Here is an 18,975-nt window from a genome sequence, read left to right as displayed (position 1 = left end):
TGCAGAACGCGTTGAATCTTTGGGCCGCGCTGGGACATTTTTTTATAACTATTAGCAACACATCTTTGGCTATCTTAATATAAACACGAAAGGATGGATGGATGTTAAACATATAACATTAATCCGCCTAAACAAATAGAGCGGGGGCACATCAGATCATACTAATATTATAAATGCGTTTAGATGGATGGATGGATGTTTGTTAGAGTTTGTAGCCTAAACGGTTAAACATATTTCGATGAAATTTGGCATAGATGTAGATGATAGTCTGGAATACCACATAGGCTACTCACTTTTGTTTTTTTGTGCGACATCACTATTCAGTTCCAATTATGCCCACATGGTCAAATAGAATTTCTCACTTTTTACTAATCTTACTAATATTATAAATGCAATCTGTATGGATGTTTGTTAGAGTTTGTAGCCTAAACAGCTAAACATATTTCGATGAAAATTAGCATAGATGTAGAAAATAGACTGGAAGAACACAAAAAGACTACTTACTTTTGCCTTTCATAAATTCTTCGCCGAAATCATGACCAACAGCTACAAATCTACATGCAATTAAGTAATTATTTATCTTATGACAAAAGACAAAACACAACGCTAGTTTTACAGCGAACAATTTAAACTTGACCTAACAAATAAGTAATGAATCATATTATTTACGACATCATGTCTGTTTGTACAATTTTTTTCTAGAAAACCGCAATGTTCTTATGACGAGCTTGCATCAAAATTCCTTCACAATCATAAGAATATAGTGACTGTTCAAACAAATTATTCATGTTTCTAGAAAATTCCTAGGTATATGTTTTCATGTACATATGTCCATTCCGCGTATTATTTGTTTAAACAGTAAAACACTTTATTTCAGAGACAATTTAATCCTTTTACACCGTTACTCTAGTCGCAGACAAAAGGCGGGAAAGGGTTAATTATAAAAAATCTTATACAATGAGTATAAGTATTTAGTTATAATCTCAAACCTTTATTTTGTTATTTTTACATATAATATATTTCACAAAAAAAATAGAAGTCCACCGGCTGCAGAATCCGATGACTCAAGCAACTAGTGGTCAGGGCTGCAGAGACAGGAACCTCCTCACTATTCGTGCGGTTTCTAAAACAACCGCCTTTTGAATCAGGCCCTTAATCCAACTGTCTAGCGAGAGCTTCTTGAGGTATTGGTCGAAGCTCTTCTCTATCAGCCCGTGTGCCGAAACGACTATCGGAATAATGGTAGTCGATTTCATACGCCACATCGCGGTAATCTCGTGAGCCAAATCCAAATATTTTAATTGTTTTTCATTTTCGGCTTTCACGAGATTCTCGTCATGTGGGATAGTGACAGTAGTTTATTATTATAAATGTGAAAGCTTCGATGTATGGATGTATATTATAAGATATCTCCTGAACGAGTCAACGGAGCTCGGAAAAATTTCACACAGATGTAGAACAAATAAGCTAATTATATTTTTTTAAATCCGCAGACGGAGACACCGACATAAAGATAGTCAATAATTATTCGTAAATATTACACATCACATACAAAATATTTCAATAATTAATTTAAACTAAAAAGTTACTTAGTCCAAACTTATTCGTATGCAATATTTTTGTAAACAAGTTGTGTTGTTTGGTTTGGGTAACCTTAATTTACCGGTTTCACTTGTAAAGGACAACGACCTTTCACTTTTTCCATTAATTCTGAACTTTTCCTTAACTCGATCTTTGTAATGCCTACATTTATTTTTTTACTATATCTATAATTTTGTACTGGCTATTGACACTTTCAATCAACTGTTTTCCATTTTAAGAGCAATAATAGATATGAAAATCCAATTAAATCAACAAAAATGTAAAACTAAAATACGACATCGAAATGCAAATTTATAGTATCCTAAAAATATTCGAGCAAGATATACTAATTAAATAATTGCCGCATTATTTCTTGCAGGGTCACTACTTCGTGGACTGCAATGAGACGGGTCTATCAGCCATACCAGTTCTATCGCTACTATCGCCCTGGGCGAGATTTTTATGATGCCACCGTTTTGACCATTTTAAGTGCGTAAACAGGGATGTAAGACAATGTACCTCTTAGATCTGTGGTTACCTTTCTGTTCAGCGCCCTGGGCGGTGGCTCACCCACACCCTAATGCCTGCCTTACCAAGCTTATTAATCCTACAAAATAAATCCGTTCTTTTTATAACCTATCAGGCACAAAAATATTAACTATATAAATATGGTACTTGTAGGCACTATTACTATAAAGTGAGCTGCAAACTTTGAAGTAAAATAACATAAAAAATATTTCATTTAATAGCATATTGTCAATTCCGCGAACGTTGGATAATTGTGTACCGCCTGTAAAGGTCATATGTACTGTATTGTCATGAACGGAAATATGCAACTACGTTAAGTAAAATAGCAAAAACTATTTTAAAATTAAATGTAAAACAACTATTATTCGTGCAGTGTCGGAAATCATTTGTTTCGATGGCCACCAATAATCAAATCTAATCCAACGATGAGAGGGACTACTTCCTTGAAACAAGTTGGTGTTGACACCGGATGACCGCGTGAATCATAGCCCCACAAAAATATAATAATATTATTTTAAATTGACTCACGCATATGTTAACAAAAAATCACAAAGCCAGTAAATACAACATTTAAAATCTTTCAGTCTGTTTTTACATAAATAAATTTATTTCGAAAACTCAAAAACTGACCGGATAAAATAGATCATCTTCCGTACCTTATCCTACTTCTGTAGGGTCGACGCATTGGGTTTTCATCCTCCAAATAACTCTATCATCAGTCAACTCAGTCATCACTCCCTTCTTGAACATAACACCTTTGACGCTATCCATCCATCTTTTCTAGGTCTACCTCTACCGGACCTAAGGAATAAAATAGATACGTTAATAAATGTTAGTATGATTCATTAGGGTGTCTTTTAATTTTAATTTTTTTTCTAAGCGAAACGTGGGCGAATAACTAGTTCTAATACATAGTAGTAATTTAGGAGATGTGAGTCATTTATTGATAAGCATTTGATGTCACCAAATTATATTTATTATACGTATAAAAATTGGAATGTCTGTATGTAGTACAGAAAAAAATCATATTTTATATGTTATGCACTGACAATGAATCCCTAATCTGAAAATTATTATCCATACCGCCGTGTTTGTACCGGGTAATCTTTAAAACGACAACCAACCTGATTTTGACGGGACTTTGACGGCATAGTAGCTGATGAACGTGGGATCTTTATAGGCTAATTTTTATACCCCCCTGACGAAGTCACGTGTGATAGCTAGTTTATATACAATCGTCTCTTGAATGACACATGATGACAAAAGGTTATGGGAGAACCGGTTTTTTCTAGGTCATCGTACTATATATATCACAACTTTAAATAGGTCTAAGGGTCCATTCACATAGACCGGAAAGTAGTGCAGAGCAAATTTTTAACGCAAATTAAATTGATCTTTATAAAATTGAAACAAGGTATCATTTTAGTTTTTAGGCTTGCTGATTGACAAAAATTAAACCTTGTTTCTTTCAAACTCAGTTGTATTTGCGAAAATAAAATCTCTGCTCTACGCTTCGGTCTGTGTAAACTGACCCTTATCTGTCCAATCTATACTATTATAATAAAGCGTAAACACACACTTCTTTGTTGCCTAAGATGTCAGCAATTACAGCATATTTTTGAATAATTATTTTTTAATAAAAAGCCCTACACTTACGTCATGCTTTAGGCTACATATTTTCACGCCATTAAACAGATGAAGTCGCACGGGAACAGCTAGTTGTTGTATATTATCATTGGAAGTACAACTAATAGAAATATATTACATTTAACATTAATATATCTAACTTTAAATAATTTAAAAAGTAATTCACAGATGTATTGATACTAAACTATTTGGCCTTGAGAGTTGAAATGTATAATTTTTGTTTTAAGTGTTTTACAGTAAGAAAGAATTTTGCAAATATGATAACTAAGGGTCAAAAGTATGTATAGAACAAAGTTATTCCTTCAACTGAATTGATTGGAAATTGACATACACTGTCTTACTGGAATCCAGATAATTGAGTTATCCTGTTCGGGTTTTTTTGACAACGTCACAGTATTTTGTTATTCTATACCTAATTTCAAATGTATAGAAACAATATAATAAAAAGAGGAAAAAACGTAAAATAATTTGGACGTGGTTAACTATATTTTTGTCTTTTACGTAATTAACGCAACCTAACAAATCGATTTTTAAATGTGGTTACAATTATTATGAAATATAATCTTTACATAAAACCACAATATGTTTCGTAATTAAATACAAAAATATTTTTTTTAATTATGTATCTGTTGCTAGGGACTGCATAGAAATAATAAAAGGGAAAACGATCTATATGAATCCCACATATATCAGATTTAATTTATGTTTGTCCGCGTTTATTTCGTACTTCGAAATGGTTGTACCGATTTGAACGGCACTTTTAATTGAAGATAGCTACAATATCTCATCAGCAATACGACCCCAGGTCTCGGCTTGGTTGCATCAAGATGTGTTCTCTCACTATAAGATCGTCGATAACCTTTTTACATAAGAAATTTGTAAATCTATAAACATATTAGTACATGGATTCGAACCCAGGACGTATAGATTACATATCAAAAGTCTTAACCTCTGAGCTACACTCTACAGTTAGTACTACTCTCGAATAAATTTGGCACGAATGAACAGTGAATGTCAAAATAAAATTAGTACTACTTCGGAAAAACCTACATTGTTAATGCACAAGCCATAATTTATTGGTTATCTGTGTAATTTCGCTGTAAAATGATATCAATTCCAAGTATAAAACATATGGTGTTTCCTTCACAATGGCCCATAGTCTCCTTGGACATTACGTACAGAGAATTGGGATTTTATTATGTTCAATATCCTCTTCTTATTGGATTGCATTTCCTATTTAAACTATATATATAAACAATTCCTTTGTATATAAACTAAAAATAGAACATGAAGTGTGAAGATATTACTGCTATAATTACGAAGTCGAGGGAAAACCCAATTTATGAACGTTTAAAATGAAAATATAACCTCTGACCTAATTTAACATAATTGAAGATGATGTCATTTTTTTTTCTATTGTTATGCAGACCACACACGTTAGGTTTAATCATCATGACCGCTCACTGTACCACTAAGGGGGCTCAAAGCCTACCCTAATTTAGAGAAACTAGGTCTTTGTCTCGAAGACAACCGGACAATCTGGACAAACTGGTAGTGGTTGGAAAAATCGAGGGCAAAAGGTCACGAGGGCGTTCACCTACCCGATGGACCGATCAGGTGCAGTCCATACTGGGACTCAACATCCCGACTGCCCTGAGACGAGCCGAAGACAGGGCGGCGTGGAGGCAGCTGGTAGATGAAACGGTAAAGGCTTACCAGGGCAAGCACGACCTTCAGCAATGAAGATACGAAAGAGAAGAAGGTCTTTGTCAACCACGCAAGACTATTGCGAGTTGGTGGACTTCACATATCTTCGAATTTCTTCGCCAATATGTGCAGGTTGCATCGTGTTTTCCTTCACCGTAAGAACGTCGGTTAACTGTAGTATACTATCGTGTTTCAATTGCAAAATTGGGCAAAAGGGTCCCTTAGTATTTAGTGTCATAAATCCGAACTAAAGAAAGGTTTAAGTTATCAAGATCTCATGGATACGATTCTTTTGAATATTTGAAAGGATTATTATTCACGAACATGAAATTCCTTTCGTAATTACCCATTAGGCTATTAGTATTTCAATCAAAACACCATAGGCTTATAAACAAATTATCCTAATTTAAGTTTCAACTTACGCACGCAAAAATCTCCTTATACGATGTACAGTACGTGACATTTATATTGGCTCATTAGCGATAACAATAGCAAGGGTCGACTTGTTGGCTTGTTCTGTTTACCTAACCAGTTAGGTAACAAGTTTTTTTTCCTATTTCCTAACTAGTTAGCAAAGAAGAATGTTTTTCTCCGTTTTCATAACCGGTACGGTGAGTATGCTTTTTTTTTTTCCGGGCCATCCATTAATATTATTATTATTAAGTATAGTGTTACTTTTCCTTCAAATTCCAAATACTAGCTGTGTGGTGTTCGCCAGCGTGAAATTGGCCATGTGTTTTCAGACATTGTAGTATCAGCGGTTTGGTATCCGGACACCTAACGGTGGTCGCCTGTCACCCTAAGATGGTATTGATGGCATGAAACTAGCAGAGTGTACCCACCCTAGCACACTTGACAGGTTATGAAAACGGAAAAAAATATTCTACTTTGCTAAGTAGTTAGGAAACAGGAAAATAAATTCTTGTTACCTAACTGGTTAGGTAAATTTAGTTAGGTAAACGGAATAAGCCGACTTGTTTATGTTTTGAATGTGTACTCACTGTCAAAATGTTTCTAACTAATACAGAGCAGTTACCACAAATTGTATTAACAACTCTATATTTATGTTAAGCGAGCAACTTATTTGACCCGGTGAAACTAATTACTATAGGCCGTTAGTGCACTTATCATTGTCAAAAAAGTATTACAATATAACTGTCGGACTTTATGTTACATTAGCTGTTGCTCGCGACTTCGCAGGCGTGTAATCAAAAAAATAATAATAATCATGGCCTATGTTACTCACAGAAAAATTACCCTTCTAATGGTGAAAGAATATTTTAAATTGGCCTTGTAGTTTTTGAGTTATTCCAATACATACTAAAAACGCAAATCTTCCTCTTTATAACATTAACTAGTATAGTTTGTTTTATATAGAGTAATGTAGAGGTGGCAAAAGAGAGGGAACAAGAAGGACTGGAGGCTCCATCCAAAAGAACATAGTTCTAAAACAAAGAAATATTTGTATAAACTATACTACTGTACTAAACTAAACTGTACTAAAATAGTTAAAACTAGAGATGGTATATTTCTAAAGTTGTATTCTTTCTCTTTTACCCGAGGTACCAAATCAAATGATTCCTACTGTAGCTTGCTAAAATGATCTCTGTTGTCGTCAAGCGGCATATCGCTAAAGTAATGACGTATGAAAGGGAACACGTCCGAACATACACACACTACAGGAAGGATAAACTGACGTCTGATCTACAGTTGTATAAATAAGGACTCCATTTGACTACTGCATATTGCAGCCCAATCTTTCCGCCAGGACATTTGTCCCTATAAACGGTTTAATTAGTTTTAATTTTTATATTAAAAATAAAATAAAAAAATATGTACTTTGTCTGTGTTGCCGTTTGGGTATCATTGGTAAGTTTACAAAGACCTCACTCTTTTAACACTCTTTTTTAATTTTCCATACTTTAATTAACATTTCTTTCATTACATTCTTTTTCTTAAAAGTTACTACTAATTATTTAAATAAAATATCCCTTATTGATACTTTCTCTAATCTATGATCTTATTCTTGTTGTAATGTATAAGCAAATCTAACTAATTTTACAGGTCCACTTACTTCCCAGTGACGCGATCATTTTAGATCGGTATGCAACCAGGAGAACAAGAGCTATCGATGGTTATGGTAAGAATACACCTAATTGATAACAAAATAACTCACCTCCATAACCCTGAGGAGTAAGCAGACACCAGAACCGTCATTTCGTGCGGTTCTAGGTCACGTTTCTTAGTTCTTCTAGAACCATGTACGCATACATGAGCGTTTTAGTTGCTTATACCGCCTTTCATCAATCTGAAAGGAATAAGTTTTTATAAGGTATTTGCAAAAAATAGTGAAATAGATGATTACGTTGAATATTCACGCATTAGGAAATAATCGTTTTTAATGAAACCTGTCTAACAATGTCCTATCTTTCAGATAATAACCAAATTACTGGCTCACTGTCTTTCAAACCGAGCATACCTAAAGAATGCGAAGAAATCGGTATTTGCGATGACGTACCGGAGTACCCGCAGCAGTACGTGACGCAACTGATCGATCAGGTAAGAAAATTGTTGATTTAAAATATAAAAAATCCCGATTTACTATCACAAGATATACGATATGAATACCTCACTAGTAAATATCAGTTCAATCGTTTAGTAAGCGTTCAGAAAGGAATTGAAACACATACAAACATTAAGGGTCAGTGCAGTGTTTTATAAATTTTGGCCTAATTTTTACGTCATCATAGTAGAAATACGTTAAAAAAGTTAAATGCAATGATACATTAAGCAATCCAAATCAACTCCAAAAACAGCAGAAAAACCTATAATCAGTCCTAAAAATGATAGGTAGGATATCTACTGTATAAAATAGATTTTCGCTGTTACCAAGTTAATAAAAAAATTTTTACAGATAAATAAAGTCAATCAAACCCATTTCAATATGGACATAATACAACTCGACGAGCGGTTTGGACCCGAGGAAGATAACACGGAATTGTGCCAATCAAAGACAATGGTAAGAAAAATATTAAATAAAAATAATTAAAAAAAAACATAGTTACTAGTCTATGGTGTCATCCAGAGTAAAATCTATTTCTATTCAAATTTAATCTATGTAGTTTTAGAGTTAAGTGGTAACCATAAACTTTCACAGTTAGATTTTGCGCGCGATTTCGCACGCACGGAATAAAAAAACTCAATAAATATCCTACGTTTTCTTCTTAAATATGTTCTGTATCTCTTTCAAGTGTTATCTGTTAAGCCGTTTTGGACATAAATCGTAATATACATCGAAACTTTCACATTTATAATGTTAATAAGTTTTTGTATTTCCCCAGCTTTTTAGTCCGCTGGCAGCACGATCCGTTAATGGAAAAAAATGGTACTATATTGTGAATAAGAGAAACGAAGAGGCCGTACAAACATTCCGAGTAGATGTTTGCAAGTAAGTTAAATCTTTCCTTAATTAACAATGTACTGTATTGTATAAATGAATACGTCAATTGATAAGTAACTGGCATTAAAATAATGAGGAAAGTATTGGATTAATTTTCAAAAAATCTTCATCGCCAGCTCTCTTTACGTCTCAACCGAGGGCATGTGCAGGTTGCATCGTGATGATTACCTTCACCGTAAGAACGTCGGATGAATTATGCACATATGAAAAATCGAATATCACATTGGTACGGCGGGATTCGAACCCAAGACCTGTAGATTACAAGTCAAGTGCTTAAACCACTGAGCCACCGACGCTTAAAAATTAGCAATATACAATTTAGTGTCCGCCTCTAGTCCTCAAGCGACCACAAAGCAGTGTTAGACTTTGGGAAAGGCTTTTATAGGTCTCTTGTGTAGATCTGGAGGACTAAATCTAAATTTCCATCTATACATAGAGTAACATTAAATGCAGTATGTAATAAAGTTTTTTTCTTCCAGTAAACAAAATGTCATGTGTGATAATGTGGCGAGTTTTGCACTTGGCAACGAAGGATACTGCAAACAGAAGTATATTCTACGCAAAATGGTGGCATTGGACTACACAGGAAGTACATATGAAGATTATTTCATCATCCCTAGCTGTTGTTCTTGTGTATACAGAACCCTATCGTACAATTTGAAATAACTGATGCGATCAGAAATTTAAGATCTAAAAAATACTCAAATGTTCAAAAACTCTACTACTAGAGTTTCGGTTGTGAATTGCTTGAATTATTTAGAGAAAAATGCCTGTAAAACCCGCTCTATTACTTGCATTTTTATCTATGGCTGTGACTCTTATTGACACATATTTTAAGTTTCGTTTTATTAAGTAATAGTGAGAGATGAAAATATGATTTTCTACAAGTGTGTTGTTATAAATTTGATTGATTTTGTTCTTAAAGTTTTATATTAAAAAGAAATCTTACTGACTGTACTTGAACCGACATTTACAAAAGTCCGAAGGAAAATACTGATTATTCAAAATTAAAGCAATATGATTGAAAATACATAGGTTAATCTAATTATTTAAGTAATTAACATATTCTACATCCTAAATTTTGTATATAGTTTGTCATATTTATTAGCAATACTGAATAAATAAATAAAAAATACATATCGTTTGACTTATATAATTATTAGCGATAAGAAACTATGTACAATAGTTACCGCATACTTAAGTTATCTACATGATACTTAGCATAACTTACCGTAAATTTTCATTTACGCTTTTAAAAAAGCAAAATTTTAATTAAAATGAAAAATAACTTAATAAAGATATAATAATTCTTAAGCTGTACATTATTGTGCCTTTTATCTTTACCAAAATCACATAAACAAACGTTTATTTATTTTTCTTTGTACATTTTAAATCTGACCATGTTACTAAGAACTGCGTCTTACATATTCACATAAAGCTTGTAGTATTCTTTAAGTGTCACAAAAACGGAGACAGGTCTATGTAAAGTGGTCGTCAAGGCTAGACTACGTCACTTCGGCTAGCGGCCTCGGTCTTGGTCAGTCGTCGTCAATCCGTCGAGTGTGTTGTGTGTGTGACTCTCTTGTGGTCCTTTCCCTTTCGGACATGGAAATAAATTTACCTTCACAGTGAAAATGTACTTAAATAAATATGGTATTATCGATACCATTTGTATAGTGTAAAGTTGGACATGTATTATAAACAATAATTAACGATAATGGCGTGGTTATACTATTGTGCCATTTGGATATTGCTGGTGAGTTAATAGCTGAGATTAAAGCACTAAAAAAGAATAAACGCATAAACATAGTTTTTTTTATAAGCTGTATTCGCGAACGGCGTTTGAAAAGTAAAAGTGGCCTGTCACTTTCTTCGCTCGTTAATGAATGAATATTAATGTTGCTAGATAAATTCGTTATATTATTTAGAGACTAGTCGACGATTTGGTTTGCCTTGAAAAAGTTAACTACAAATTAGCATATATATGAAAAATCAGGAATAAAACCTTAGATTTAATTGCACCTGAATTAGCAATCAAAAACCGACATAGCAATAAAAAGAAGATTCAAATGGATCGTAATTGGCAAGAATACTAATTACACGTTTCGTGTTAAAATTTCGAACCAGTTTTCATCGAAACCGAACAAAGAAACAATTTTTATACATTTAATTATTCAGATTTAAAAAATAACTGAACTACAACGTAATTTAGACTTTAGAAACATTATTTTTTACAATACTGGCTGTTGCTCGCGACAACGCCCGCGTGAAATTAAAAAAAATATACCCTATGTTACAGATAAATTACCGTTCTAACAGTGAAGGAATTTTTAAAATCGGTTTTTGAGTTATTTCAATACACTATAGGCTATTATTAGAATATACCATTAGAAATGTATTCAATAAAGTTTAAAATAGATAAATAAAGCGTCCTACCTTTATTTACATGTACGCAAATCTCATTACCATTCTCAGACGGTTAAGGGCATTATTCCTCGTAAATAATCTCGTTTGACATGACCTTAAAAGATTGTAAATGCTATGACTTATTAAAAACTTTTCGTAGTTTGCTCTCACAGAGTAGTTACAAGTTTACGTACGCGGTTATAACTGACAATTTTTACTGAACACCTGGTAAAATAGAGCATCTGTAAATGGCTTTATACGAGTGTTCATAGTAAAATATTTTAAAGTTAGAAACGATTACAATTCTATTATTTAAACACGATTAAAAATTCAAATACGAATCATTTGAAAGGTTGGACTATTTATTTTTTTTGTTCATAATGTTCGAATTCGAATTAAATAATTGATACTTGACCTTGGTTATCACAGAAATTATCTCTAATATGTCGAATAAATGTGGAATGTCGAATGTTTCTATAGGTTCAACTCACGTATCAGTAGAAATCAAGTTCATCGCTCTTATTATGAAATAGCTTTTGCACGCAACTCCGTCCGCGTAAAATTTAAATAAAGTAAAAGCCTATGTGTTCTTCTAGAGTATGTATTACATCCATTCCAAAGCCCAGATCCGTTCAGCCGTTACAAACTAACAAACATCTATCCATCCATCTAAACTTTCGTATTTATAATATTAGTATGAAGTTTATCGTAATTTTCTCCATGTAATTGAGGTTCTTTGTTTATTTAATTTCGGTATTCGTTCCAAACGAGATATATCACGATTATTGTTTTTAAATGACAAGGAAGAACGATATTTTTCACGCGAACGATTGTTGCGTTCGGATGTTCCGGAAATTTGCAGATAAAAAATATACTATCAGGAACAATTAACAAAAACGACGATTTACCACATGGGTTTTCAGACCAACGAATCATAAAGTGGAGTCCATAGACTATACATTATATTAGGTCATGACGAGAATGTGTCACAGATAAAAAATATACGTCAAACTGCGTGTAATGTTGGAAAAAACAATTACGTATATAAACATTTTGATTGTCCGTTAAATATAATTAACTAAAAGTGTAGTTAAATCTGATCAAATGTACTTTGACATTATCTCGGACAATCATATTTTTATTTATTACAGATTGTTCTTGAGAAATATAAAAATCGGAATCTTTTCCGACTAATAAATGCAATTGACAAGTTTAAAATTTTATATTTTTTTTACATTTGTAAATTCCAAATTATGGACCCAAATATAAAATGGTAGTCTTCGGGTACGCATAAGAACTACGAAATGGCTGGTTTTATAAGAACTAAGACTCTTCGTCCTAAAATAAAACTATTTAAGATAATAAATGTAGTCAATAATTTTAACGCTTGCTTCCACGAATGTGCAAGCCAGTAAAAAGTATAATTCTTGGCATCTAATACGTTTTTAGAAACAGCATCTTTTATTGCCGAATTAACAGGAAATGTATGTATGTACGTTGCATAATGCAAGATATTATGGAATCTCGCAGAGCCTAAAACATTGCGGGTTCCCGCTAGATCCCATTTTGTTTATCTAGATCCCATTTGATGGTAATCCCTTGTTGCATAAACTGAACGGATACTTTAAACTTTGACTGATTTTGAAGTGAACGGTGTCATTCGATTCGTCCTCCGATTGTCAAATGGTCATTTGAGCTAATCAATTTCTATTAAACAGCTGGTTTTATTGAAATAAATTGTCTTCTTTCAGAGTCACGAAGCGATGAGTACGATACCGAGGAGAACGAGAGCTATTCAGAGGAATGACGGTAGGTATCAGAGGTCGCCGGTGACTTTGGTAAATTAGTTCCCGCGTGTACCAGCTGTTTTTACGTCAAAACTGGTCACGTCGTTCCGGAGATTTCACGGAACAAACACGGACACACAGAATTTTGAAATAACGTTATTTTATCAGCATCATGCTCACGAAACATGATTTTACATACGAAATACAAATTTTATTATATTTATAGATTATGCAATACTACATATTATGGCATAATTAAGGCATAAGACATACTAGATAGGTATAATTATTTAAAAAATATAATATCAGACTTACCTAGAGGGAATAGAAATTATTCTTTAGTTACATTATCACATGAACTTTTCTTGGTACAACACAATTTATTGGACAGTTATTAATGTATACAATTGTCACCAATTAACATTAATGTTTATTAGCGTCGGCTATGTTTTATCAAGAATGTAATTATAACCATATATCTAGGAACTGGATGATGAAATTGTATTCATAAAGAATATCTGCGAAACGTTGATAATGAAAAGAAATAAATGCACCATTTTATACGTATTTGTGTTAGGTTTGGGCAATTCGAATTTCGAATATATTTGACCTCTTTGGTTGTCAAAGAGTATGTATACGGTCGAAGAGGTCGCACTGGTCACCGATAATAATAATTTGATTTAAAAATAAATTAAAAATGAAAGAGAATCCATCGGGTCTTAAATTCGGAGGAAATTATGATTTGTATAAAACTCGTGATGGCAAATTCAATTTAGATTAAGCCTATAACAGGTCACAACGAAATTGCCGTACGTTCTATATCAAATCTTCCCCCTGTCATTTGGGATAAAATACTCAGTTTCAATAGTTTTTTATTAAAACAAAATAATACATTCTTACAAAATGTAAACAAAAAATATACAAATGATCTCAGTATTCGGAGTAGCGTGTAATGTAACAAATGACTGTTGTTAAATAATAGTACGTAACTTCCCCAACCATTAGCCAATGATCATTCAAATTGTTGTTGAGATTAAACAACGATTTATGAACGCTTTGGTAATATAGAATTGATTGCAACTATATTAGACTTCGTAAAATATCTCGACTTTGGAGTTGGCACGTAGGACAGAAAAATATAAACGATCTTACAGTTTCTCGTAAACCATAACCATCCAGTTCCAGCTATAGGTTGACAATGAGGATTTCCAACCCTAAGAAATTATTTTCATCATCTCGGCGTACTTATCTTACACCAGTAGGGTAGCGCAACAACTTTGCTCACTCCAGGTTAAGCTATCTAAATTCATGTCAGTAGCCACTCCCTTCTTAACCTTGTCACCTTTTACAGCGTTCATAAATAATAGTATTTAAATATAATTTCCAGTTTCGAGCGGCATCGTATTCCCCGGGCAGACTTCATTCAAGCCAAAGATCCCTAAAGATTGCGAAATAGTCGGCATCTGTGATAATATACCGGAATATCCGCATGGATACGTATCGCAGTTGATAGACCGGGTAAGGCATGATTTATGACATTGTTTCATATAATTTTCATTCATTGCAGTATAGATTATGATAACCTAAAATCGACACCACTAATTAGTAAGGGGTCATTAGGTATTTAAACATTAACCATCTGTAATATAGAGTATAGCTTCTAACTAACATTTTATACTATCTGCATTCCAGATGTCCGTAGTCAACTCAACCAAATTCAACGTGGACGTCATAGAACCAGAGATTGCTCAAAGGATAGGACCAGAGGAGGAAAATCTGGAGTTATGCAGATCACAGGAATCGGTAAGATATCCAAGAAATTATTTTAGCTAATGTAACTTGAGTATGTCATTTTATTTAACATCCTATCTGTATAATTTATAATACATTGTACAGTTTAACTATTAAAAAGCATTAAAACTCCATTTTGGTTTACAGTTGTATAACCCAAAAGCGGCGAAAGATACCAGTGAGCAGTGGTATTACATTATAAACAAAGTTAGGGATGTACAGCAGACCTTTCGTGTTGACATTTGTCAGTAAGTATTTTCTATGTCTTCGATATCATTATTTTGTATACAAATAGAAAGTAGTCATCATAGTATAGTAATATTTCGCCAAAACACTCAATAATGGAACGAGAAATTAAAAAAAAATTTTCCATGTTTGGATTTAACTAACCATTACCTAAATTATACAGAGAAGAATCAGACATTAGATCTGCCGCAATATCAAAAGCCATCGTTACTATTTAGTTTAATAATGATAATTATTTTTTTCCAGTCGGCAGAACATCCCATGCAAATCAGTAGTGCATTTTGCTCAAGGCTATGAGGGGATGTGCAAACAAAAGTACATTCTTCGCAGTATGGTGGCGCTCGACTACAACGGGGAATTGATTGAGAAACATTTCCTCGTTCCTAGTTGTTGTTCGTGTATTTATAGAGTGACTGAACTTAAATTATATAGTTAAGAAACAAACACTTTTGTTTTCGTTTGCAAGTCTTCCAATTCTTATATTTCTATTAACAAATTATAAGACGTGTGTTTATAAAAAATCAAATAAAAAAACTAAAATGGAGTGTAAGGCACATATAACTTTGTCGTTAATCTAAATCCCCTGGCCATGTTATTGACCATTGCGTACATTGCAGTGTTGTATTGAACAACACAATTGAAGCCATACTTAGTTGAGATTTTTATATTCTTGATAAGGTCATAATGGAAATTAATGAGAATCTGTGAATTATTACCAGATTAATAAAGGTTTGTTGAAAAATTGTTACATACTCTTTGATGTTTCACTAATTATGTCAATGTCACTGTCAGTAAGTTGTCTGTGAAGGTTTTTGACATTTGGTTTGTTGTGAATCGTAATTTTCGAAATAAACTTTATTTTCTTTATTATCTTACTAGTTTAATAGCATATGAAATAATTAACGTAGGATGCTTTTGAATCTGAACAGGAATTACGTATTTACAATCTACTTAACAATTATTAGACCGTGTTTAGTTGCATCACAAGCGAACATGTCTTCGGGAATTATTGATGCAGGTATGAATAAAATAAACCTTTTTTAATAGACAATACATAAGTATAATAAGGAATTACTGTTTTTTGCATACTAATGTACTGTACTTATATTTACAGATAAATATTCGGTAGCATATGTTACTGTGCCGAGTACGGATGTTGGAAAAACTATTGGTCATGGATTAGTAAAGAATAAACTGGCTGCTTGCGTTAACATTGTACCTCAAGTTACTTCGATATATGAGTGGAAGGGAGAGATCAATGAAGACAGTGAGGTTAGTTGTGATTGATTTTGTATACATACCAAGTTGAACAATAATAAGAAAAATGTTTATCTACATTTTTTAAATAGAGGTTAAGTTTTGAATGCTTTAAGTTGGCTTAGATTTTTTGCATTTAGTTTTTATTTTACTGGCTTAAAAATAAATAATCTTTTAGATACTATTGAACTATTAAACATGAATTGATTAAAAATTAACTAAATCTTAAGAATAATAATTCCTAAGATTCATAGCGGTAGGTAGCTTTGGAGGACGAAAACCTGGTGCGCCAACCCTACGGTAGTAGGATAAGGCAGGGATGATTCATAGCGGTAGGATAGGAGTAACATATTTTTGTTTTTTCCAATAATATGATTCTTACTAATTATAACTGTGAAAGGTTGGATTGATAAATATTTATTAGAGTTTGTAACCTAAATGCCTAAATGGTTCTCTAAGAAATTTGGCCTACATGAAGAGGATAGTCTGGAAGAATACAAACTACATTTCGTCCTGAAATGGTTGCAGTTACTAAGGGGTACATAGTGTTTTGTTTTTCGTAAAACTGCAAGAAGTCCCAGACAACAGTAACTTTATAACTAGCTGTTCGCGAATTCGCCCACATGATTTTAAGAAAGTATTAAAAATTAGCCTATGTTACTCAGTGATAACATAGCTTTTCAGTGCAAGAATTTATTGAAATTGGTACAATTTTTCAGTTACTTCAATACATACAAAAATACAAATCGTTCCACTTTATAATATTAGTATAAATTGTCTGTTATTTAAGATATCAATGGAATCCATTTGTTACATAAAACTATTTCCCTTAAGTAAATAATGTTGATTACTGTTACATTATCTGATTTTACATATTTATTGTTTCCAGGCCCTGTTAATGATCAAGACTCGTACATCTCTGGTGGACAAACTGACAGAATATGTTCGCTCCAATCATCCATATGAAGTTTGTGAAGTCATATCAATACCAATAAAAAACGGCAACCCGCCATATTTGAAATGGATAGGAGAAACAGTGCCGGAAAATTGAATATTATATTACTAGCTGTTTTAATTGTTTACATTTATCAAATTCTCAATTGCCAATGTCAAAATTACTGTTACCATAACCTTGCTTCATAATGTTGGCAGCTTGTAGTTTATGGTCACTTTTCCACATGAAGGTTTTATTTACATTCATTTACCCACTAAGTTTAATAGCGTGAAAATATGTATCCCAAAGCGTGTCGTAAATGTGGGGTTTTTTTAATAAGGAAATAATTATTCAAAAATATGCTGTGGTGACATTCTACGCCACAAAGCAGTGCGTGTTTATGATTTATTATATTAGTGAAGAAGTATGGACTATCGTACTATTGTAGCAAAAGCCATATTAAATAAGACCTGTAGAAAAAGATTATTTAATTACAAGGTGCCTAGCACGAAAATTTTCGAGAAAGTATTTGTGAGATTTGTAGATTTTTTTTGTTTTTAAAATATTTTTCAATAAAATGCATTTATTTCATCAATATGTAGTTATTTAGTTTGCCCAAGAAATTAAAATTGAAATTATGTTTGTTGAAAAACATAAAATATTTACTTTATAAACATACAGTAAGTAAGAAGAGATTTCAAATATCTGTAAGTTGAATGTAAGCTATGCGTTTGTTTTAAGAAAAATGTTTATGTCGTTGAAAATGTTGTTTTATTTTACTACGTTACATTATAAGCAATAATAGATTAACACTCCTTTGTTTTTCATAACAATAAGCAATAAAATTGATGGTTGAATGAAAATAATTCCAATGGCATAAGAATATTAAAATGTTTATGACGCCCGAAATATTTTTAAATAGTCGAGTTTGCGTCGCATCATTTATTTACGACGTAAAGAAATATTGATATTTTATTATCTTGGAATATTAAAATTAAGATATCTATTGTAATGTTTGATACAAATCTATTTTTATAGACACAAGGTCAACTGCCTAATTTCCTTTTTACATTCCTTTACCTAAATCTTTTACGCGCAGTGACTTGAGATCCAGATCCACTAAAATGTATTATTTTTAAAGGACTATTACGAACTGTGGCGAGAACGTATTCGTAAGTCATCGATAAAGTTTGTATGAAATTTATCGATGTATTTACGTATGAACAATCAAATACAAAGTTTTTGAAAAATAGAAAATTACTACTTTTTAACGTATTTCTTTATTAAAAACAGCAGCTAGAGAACCTTAATAATATATGTTCATTTAGAGAATCCCAAACTCATTGTCTTAAGAAAATATAATACAAAGAATGTTCAGTAATTACTGAAAAAATGTTGTTTTATTGTACGCCGAACCTATTTTAGTAATTAATATATCGATTTGACGAAATTACCTATACACTTAAAACATAATAACTGTAAGTTGAAAACACGAACGATTTCAAACGAATTTAAAAATGCCCTACTTATTTATTAAAACCAGTTCCGATAACAGTTATCAAGAAAAGTGAAGCACAAAAGAGACAAAGGAACATCGGAAACAATCCGCGAAAGCGCCACTCGCGCGGCCA

The 18,975-nt window shown here is 32.5% G+C and overlaps 4 protein-coding genes across 4 annotated transcripts in view; 3 read left to right on the top strand and 1 right to left on the bottom strand.

Moving 5' to 3' along the window:
• The window catches only part of LOC106103714, a 58,446-nt gene extending 44,740 nt beyond the window's left edge, over positions 1–13,706 (bottom strand). The window contains exons 1-2 of the mRNA XM_013283549.1: positions 13,432–13,706; positions 7,640–7,771 (exon numbers count right to left, since the gene is read on the bottom strand). Coding sequence (XP_013139003.1) covers positions 7,640–7,645 — 6 coding nt within the window. The 5' untranslated portion in view covers positions 7,646–7,771; positions 13,432–13,706. The remainder of the gene's footprint in view (positions 1–7,639; positions 7,772–13,431) is intronic.
• On the top strand, positions 7,227–10,058 carry LOC106103717 (protein spaetzle). The gene is made up of 6 exons (XM_013283554.1): positions 7,227–7,332; positions 7,528–7,603; positions 7,898–8,022; positions 8,378–8,482; positions 8,805–8,911; positions 9,403–10,058. The coding sequence occupies exons 1-6, from the start codon at positions 7,297–7,299 to the stop codon at positions 9,587–9,589; spliced, it is 636 nt and encodes a 211-aa protein (XP_013139008.1). The 5' UTR covers positions 7,227–7,296; the 3' UTR covers positions 9,590–10,058.
• Positions 10,435–15,597, top strand: LOC106103718. Its single transcript, XM_013283555.1, has 6 exons — positions 10,435–10,679; positions 13,081–13,138; positions 14,504–14,634; positions 14,809–14,919; positions 15,055–15,155; positions 15,400–15,597. The coding sequence occupies exons 1-6, from the start codon at positions 10,641–10,643 to the stop codon at positions 15,587–15,589; spliced, it is 630 nt and encodes a 209-aa protein (XP_013139009.1). The 5' UTR covers positions 10,435–10,640; the 3' UTR covers positions 15,590–15,597.
• Positions 15,598–15,954: 357 nt separating this feature from the next.
• LOC106103569 (protein CutA homolog) lies at positions 15,955–17,531 on the top strand. The gene is made up of 3 exons (XM_013283352.1): positions 15,955–16,171; positions 16,268–16,425; positions 17,300–17,531. The coding sequence occupies exons 1-3, from the start codon at positions 16,063–16,065 to the stop codon at positions 17,459–17,461; spliced, it is 429 nt and encodes a 142-aa protein (XP_013138806.1). The 5' UTR covers positions 15,955–16,062; the 3' UTR covers positions 17,462–17,531.
• Positions 17,532–18,975: the final 1,444 nt, after the last annotated feature.

The sequence above is a fragment of the Papilio polytes genome, unplaced genomic scaffold (assembly GCF_000836215.1).
Source record: "Papilio polytes unplaced genomic scaffold, Ppol_1.0 DF823731.1, whole genome shotgun sequence".
Lineage (NCBI taxonomy): Eukaryota > Metazoa > Arthropoda > Insecta > Lepidoptera > Papilionidae > Papilio > Papilio polytes.
The sequence above is the reverse complement of the archived record's forward strand: the minus strand, read 5'-3'. Positions and strand labels throughout refer to the sequence as shown.

Bases quoted from the DNA above. Each gene is read 5' to 3' on its own strand.
- LOC106103717 (XM_013283554.1), top strand. From the start codon at position 7,297: ATGTACTTTGTCTGTGTTGCCGTTTGGGTATCATTG. The intron at 7,604-7,897 runs GTAAGAATACAC...CCTATCTTTCAG, and splicing joins AAGAGCTATCGATGGTTATG to ATAATAACCAAATTACTGGC. The intron at 8,023-8,377 runs GTAAGAAAATTG...AAATTTTTACAG, and splicing joins TGACGCAACTGATCGATCAG to ATAAATAAAGTCAATCAAAC.
- LOC106103718 (XM_013283555.1), top strand. From the start codon at position 10,641: ATGGCGTGGTTATACTATTGTGCCATTTGGATATTGCTG. The intron at 10,680-13,080 runs GTGAGTTAATAG...GTCTTCTTTCAG, and splicing joins GTGCCATTTGGATATTGCTG to AGTCACGAAGCGATGAGTAC. The intron at 15,156-15,399 runs GTAAGTATTTTC...ATTTTTTTCCAG, and splicing joins TTTCGTGTTGACATTTGTCA to TCGGCAGAACATCCCATGCA.
- LOC106103569 (XM_013283352.1), top strand. From the start codon at position 16,063: ATGCTTTTGAATCTGAACAGGAATTACGTATTTACAATCTACTTAACA. The intron at 16,172-16,267 runs GTATGAATAAAA...TTATATTTACAG, and splicing joins TTCGGGAATTATTGATGCAG to ATAAATATTCGGTAGCATAT. The intron at 16,426-17,299 runs GTTAGTTGTGAT...TATTGTTTCCAG, and splicing joins AGATCAATGAAGACAGTGAG to GCCCTGTTAATGATCAAGAC.